The 6,000-nt window shown below is 45.5% G+C and overlaps 1 protein-coding gene across 2 annotated transcripts in view; it reads left to right on the top strand.

Moving 5' to 3' along the window:
* The first annotated feature begins 3,182 nt into the window (after nt 1–3,182).
* The window catches only part of LOC119973137 (ras association domain-containing protein 1-like), a 118,236-nt gene continuing 115,418 nt past the window's right edge, over nt 3,183–6,000 (top strand). The window contains exon 1 of one of the 2 annotated variants that reach the window (XM_038810734.1): nt 3,183–3,998. In XM_038810734.1, coding sequence (XP_038666662.1) covers nt 3,659–3,998 — 340 coding nt within the window. In that variant the 5' untranslated portion in view covers nt 3,183–3,658. The remainder of the gene's footprint in view (nt 3,999–6,000) is intronic. The other variant, XM_038810733.1, reaches the window with a different exon arrangement.

The following is a 6,000-nucleotide window of genomic DNA, read 5'->3' as shown; positions in this document are numbered from 1 at the left end:
ATCGGACCCGCTGCCCGCGATCGGTGCCCACCGATCGCAGGCCCATGCCACCTTTGGCATGGCCGTGCCAATCACTGCCATGGTTGTCTGGGACGGGCACTTTGCGGCTGTTTTCACGAACGCTGAAAGCAAGTGTGATCGCGGCCGTGAAAACGGCCGTAAACTCCGCGGTATTCGGCCCATCGGCCTGTGGAGAATCATTGTTCGCCGTAAAAAACGGCGAGCAGCGATTCGTGTCGGGGGGTGGCCGGAGGGGGGGGGGGGGGGGGGGGGGTGGGAGAATAGCGGGAGGCCGTGAAAATTGTTGGGAAGGCCCTCACGCTATTCTCCGATCCGTCGTGGGCAGCGGAGAATCGCGCCCATGGTTTCTATCGGTTGTGGGGTCTAGAAATGGGGCCATAGATATAATAATAAATGGGAGTTAATTAGGATGAACGTTTGAGGGGAAAATGGGCACATAGGATTTGTACAAGTGTTCATATTCAGGATAAACACCATCACAGAATGATTGGGTCAAATTAGGGCCTATTTCTGTAGTACTTTCAATATCATTCCATGAAATCTAAAATCCTCTCAGTAATGGACTCTCAGTAATGTTGTCATTGGATACATTCACGGCAGGTGTTTTATAACTGTCTGTTGATCCTTCAATGTGGATCCTGTCACGTTTCAACTTCTCAAGCTCACTGGCTGTCAGTGTCTATCAGGACATTGTAGCCTGCCTGCTACAATGACTAAGGGTAGCTGAGATTGAGTCTGGTGCAATGGTCATGTTTAACAGGACAGGGTCTGTGTTTTCAGATAAACCACCCCACCACACCCCCATTCTCACTGGAAATTTTGTCTCGCAATGATGTCTCCACTCGCATGCTTGGTGTCTTCCATGACCAGTGAGTGCATTTTTTAAAAAATTCCAATTAATCCACCTATCCTGCACATCTTTGGGTTCTGGGGGTGAGATCCACGCAGACAAGGGGAGAATGCATAATAATATTGTGATTTATATTGTGAGCTTCTTTTTTTCCAGTTAGATTTGATTTTTAATTATGTTTATGGTACCTGCTCAGTTTGAGGAAGATCTTGTGCAGTTGCCTTTTTGTGTTCCCTGGAGTGGTTGGGGGAGGCTGTCACAAGCCTTAGAGTGACTGATTTCCAGGGCACCCTCCCAAAAGCCTGTGTTCTCAGCACCTTGTTGTATGGCTCTGACTTACATGGACATCTTACAGCTTTCAGGAAAAGATGTTCAACGGTTTCCATCTTCGCTTTCCGGGGCGCACTATATCCTGGAAGGGCAAAGACACCAATGGCAAAAACAACAACCCACAATGTCATATGGAAGCTCCGTGTGCCTCTCAAGGATTAGTCTTCATAGCCATCAGCAAAGGTGCACTGCCCCCTCCCCTCCCAACCCCCAGCCCCGACCTAAATGGAGTTTGTTGCATGTCCATCATCTCTCATAGACATCAGAATTGTGGACGCCCAAGAGCTATATCTCAGAGGGCTGTGAGGCTGGAGGAGATTACAGAGATAGGGAGAGACAAGGCCATGGAGGGATTTGAAAACGAGGATGAGAATTTAGAAATTAAGCTGCTGTTTGACCGTGGGCCAATGTGGTTCAATAAGCACATGGGTGATAGGGGAATGGGACATGTGTGTTAAGACATGGATTACCTCAATTTTCCAGAGGGTAGAATGTGGGAAACCAGTCAGGAGTGCATTGGAATAGTGATGTCTAGAATTAATGAAGCCATGAATGAGAGTTTGAACTGAGACAAGGGCCAAGTGAGATGATGCTGTGGAGGTGGAAACAGCTGGTCTGCATGATGGCATGAATTTGATGTCAGAAGTTCATCCCTGGTTCAAACGTGACAGACTAGAAGTAAGTAGGTTCTTGACTCACAAGGAATTGGAATTAGGTGGAAAAGTAGCATTGAGGCCACAGTCAGATCAGCCATGACCTTATTGAATTGCAGAGCTGGCTTGAGGAGCCAAATAGCCTACTACTGTTCCTAATTTGTATGTTCGTAGACAGAAGGATTCCTAAAACAGCCCGTCCTTAGAGGGCTGGTAAAATCCAGTCCTATAAATGCTGGACCCCTAGCAGTGAAAGGGGGAAACCAGCGCCATTCCTATTGGTTTAATTAAAAAAAGACGATGAATATATCTTGGGCAGGACTCTCCGGTTCCCGCAGCCACATGTTTCTTGGCGGCACGTTGTTCGTTGATGGCAAGATTCTATCTTCCTGCTGCTTGTCAATGTCATTTCCCACTGAAGCTACACCACGCCCCGGGAAACTCGTGGTTGATAATGTGGGGATCACATGCTTCATAAAGCCTTTAGTCAAAGATCTTTCCTCTCCCTACATGTAGATGTGGGTCAACATCTACCCCATTCCCATCAGACAATATACAGTGCAGCCCAGAATGCAGCATAGTAGCACAGTGGTTAGCACTGTTACTTCACAACTCCAGGGTCCCATGCCCGACTTGGGTCACTGTCTGTGTCTGAGTGGGTTTCTTCCAGGTGCTCCAGTTTCCTCCCACAGATCCTGAAAGATATGCTGTTAGGTAATTTGGACATTCTGAATTCTCCATCTGTGTACTGAACAGGTGCTGGAATTTGGCAACTAGGGGCTTTTCACAGTAACTTCATTGCAGTGTTAATGTAAGCCTACTTGTGACAAAAAGAGATAATAATAATTATTATTATTAATAAACTGGGATATCAGTGCAAATGTCAGACGCTTGTCTCTGATATTACATAACTAACTTGACCCACACCCACCCACTCACCCAGAGTTGAACTCTGCTGGTCCATAGCCACCCAGCAAATATTCTTACACTTATAAAAAGTGAGGCTGGGTATAATAAATGTCGCATGCTCGTCATCACACCCATTTGATTGTCATTTTCGTGCCTGTCCATTCAAAGTGGCACTTTTGGATTTAGCTCAGACACTTGTCACACTCACGGGTTCATCAACCCCCAGCGTCCAGTAGAAGGAAAACCCAGCTGGGTAATATTTTCTAACTTAGGTTTGGTCCTTCTCCCTGAAGGGGGAAACTACATTCAAAGCATTCTCATGCAAAAGATATTTCCACGCCAGCTCCTCCCACATTCTTCATCCGCTGGCCCAATTTGCTACTGACTTCAGGGTGTTCCCCCCCTTCCTCCCCTCTCAGTTTAAATTACAGGCTGCAACAACTGTTGGATACGTTGAGTTCCGATCTGAGTTGAGAATTAATTTGACTAAATCGTCGCGTTCGCCGTTGTGTGCGGTTTGAGGGAGAGATCGGACGGGCTGTTCCCTCGGGCGGTGCTTGCCGTTGTTTTTAGACGGTGCTGGGAGTTGGGGGCCAGCTGCACATTGATTGGTACCGGGAGAGAAGCTGATGCGAGGATGGGGTTTTCACTTTAATCCGGATTCACTTCGTCTCTCAACCGGGACTTGACAATTTACCTCACAATTTGGTTTCTACTCTGGTTTACTGCAGTTTTACCAGCTGTATTTCTTATGCCCATTTATGTAGAAAGACTATTTTGTTTTTTTTCTGTGAGGGGGTGTCATTTGATTTGAATCCCTCTGACCTCCCCATGTTTTCTATTTAAACGTCGGCCTGAGTCCCGCTTGCAGTTCATAAACTCTCTCCCTCTCCCCATGGCGGAGCTGATCGAGCTCCGGGATCTGAGAGACGACAGGCGGCCGGAGGGGACTCTGAGCCCCGGCGGCTGCCGCTCGGTCTACCGCTCCTCGGGCTTGGAGAGGACCAACGCCATGAGGGGCAGCCCCAGGAGCCGGGGGTCGAGCGGCCAGGGCAAGGCAGCCAAACACGAGAAGAAGAACCGCGCGTTGCTGCTCTTAGACCAGGAGCCGAGACTGACCGAGAAGCCGGGGGAAGGACATGACTTCAGCCCCTGCACCCAAACCCAGCCGAGCTGGTGTGACCTGTGCGGGGATTTCATCTGGGGGTTGTACAAGCAGAGCCTGCAGTGCGCAAGTAAGTCAGAAAGAAAACACACACACAAGTACCCTTGATATTTTGCAAAGGTGCATTTAAAAGACTAAAGCCAGAGCCCAATTAATCTCAAATGTGTATATTTAAAAAGAAAGAAAATGCTTGAGAAATAGCACCATTATTAGGAGAGAGGGGACATGTTATAGCGATGGGGTGTGACCAGCGAAACTAGTTATAGGATCAGTTTTGGAAGAGATGGAAAATACATCGTAATGTATGTTGATTGTGTTTGATGTATTATGTGTCAATTGTATCAAACAGCACGTACTGTATTATATGCAACTCTTAATGTATATACTATCAAACTCTATATTGTGCTTGTTTATCGCCTTAATGCAGCATTTCAAACTTTATACATATGTAATGCATAATATCCAATACGATCTATTATTGCATACTATAATCTGTTTGGTGGAAGCCTATATATGGCAATAGGTTCACATTGTGACGGTCTCTGTCTCTCATGCCGGTTAGATTACAAAATGTGAGTAGGTGGAACGCTTAAGTGAAAATTGATGAAGTGTCAGTTTTGTACATTAAAGGGACCGCTGTCGCCACGATTAGGCGCTTTAGAACTTTCTCCTTTTTAAAAAAGAAAAGATACTAAACTCTCAATGGATGGTGCAAGCACACCACGGAAACACTCAATTGTGTTGTAAGGATCTCCCCACACCGTCCATGCGTAATGCCCATTGTTACAAAATAGCACTTCCTGGCAATGAGGGCAATCGACGATTAGAATTAGGGGTGAATTGCAAAAGGTGAGTAGACAGGCACAGCAAGTAATCAGGAAAGCTAATAGAACAAATGCCATCTCTTATTATGAGGGGAATTGAATACAAAAGTAGAGAAGTTAAATTCCTGTTGTACAGATCACGAGTAGATTCTTGGAAAGCAACGGGTAAAGATCAGTGGGATGCAGATTAAAGGTTGCTATCAGATCAGCCATGTCCTTATTAAGCAAAATTGAGGGGCTGAATGGCCTACTCCTTGTTCATATCCTCCTGACCTTGCATGCTCTGGGTGGTGCTTGCATTGAGTTATCAATTTATTGATCTCCTTCAGCTTCCGTGTGGTTCATTTGCTAAACTTGGTGGCATCCATCTTGCCAATGGTTACTGTTGGCCAGCCTCGTCTACCTGATGTGCTCATCAGGAGTTTCTGCATGCAGGACACACTATTCTCTGTCCCTTTGAAATGACCAGTTGCACAACTGTGGGGCTGGGCATCGGTGATGCCATGTACTGAGACTGGCGGGTAAGGCTGCCCTCTGCAAAGTGCATGTGTAAGGATGAAAGCACATGTGTTTATATTGTGTCTTCACAGCCTCTAGATTTTCCAAAGCGCTTTACAACCAATGAAATACCTTTTGAAGTGCAATTACTGTTGTAATGTTTTCAGCATAGACTTAGGGATATGACCAAGGTTTGATGTTTCATGTACCCTGTATTAGTTGGACTAAGTTTAAATAATGAAAAACTTTACCAGAATGTTCTATTTTAAACGGGCTATAATGAGGCCTCATCTTCCAGCGTGGCTAGAAATGTTTGCCAGCTCCCAATCAGCAGCTGAGAGGCTGCCAGAGCTATTTCTATTGGTGCAGGCAACCGCTGACATCAGTAAAGTGATAAATCAGCATTTCTCCTGACAAGTAGGAGATGCTTTGTTAAAACCAATAAATGGATTTGAAGTGCAGATTGGCCGTATTATAATTCAATGTTATGGAACAGGCTCAAGGGAGTGAATGGGAACAGGCTCAAGGGAGTGAATGGTATAATCTGGTTCTTATGTTTAAACTAGAGGTGTTCGACTTCACTTTTTTAAAAAGTAGATTTAGATATATTGTCACATATACCGAGGTACAGTTAAAAGTATTATTCTGTTACAGTCCGGACAGATTGTTCCTTGCATGAAAAATATAGGACAAAGAATAAATACACAATGTAAATACATAGACATCGGGTGAAGCATACGTGTAAAGTGC

This window comes from Scyliorhinus canicula, chromosome 11 (genome assembly GCF_902713615.1).
Source record: "Scyliorhinus canicula chromosome 11, sScyCan1.1, whole genome shotgun sequence".
Taxonomy (NCBI): Eukaryota; Metazoa; Chordata; class Chondrichthyes; order Carcharhiniformes; family Scyliorhinidae; genus Scyliorhinus; species Scyliorhinus canicula.
Note: the sequence above shows the minus strand (reverse complement) of the source record. Positions and strands in the feature narration are given on the sequence as shown.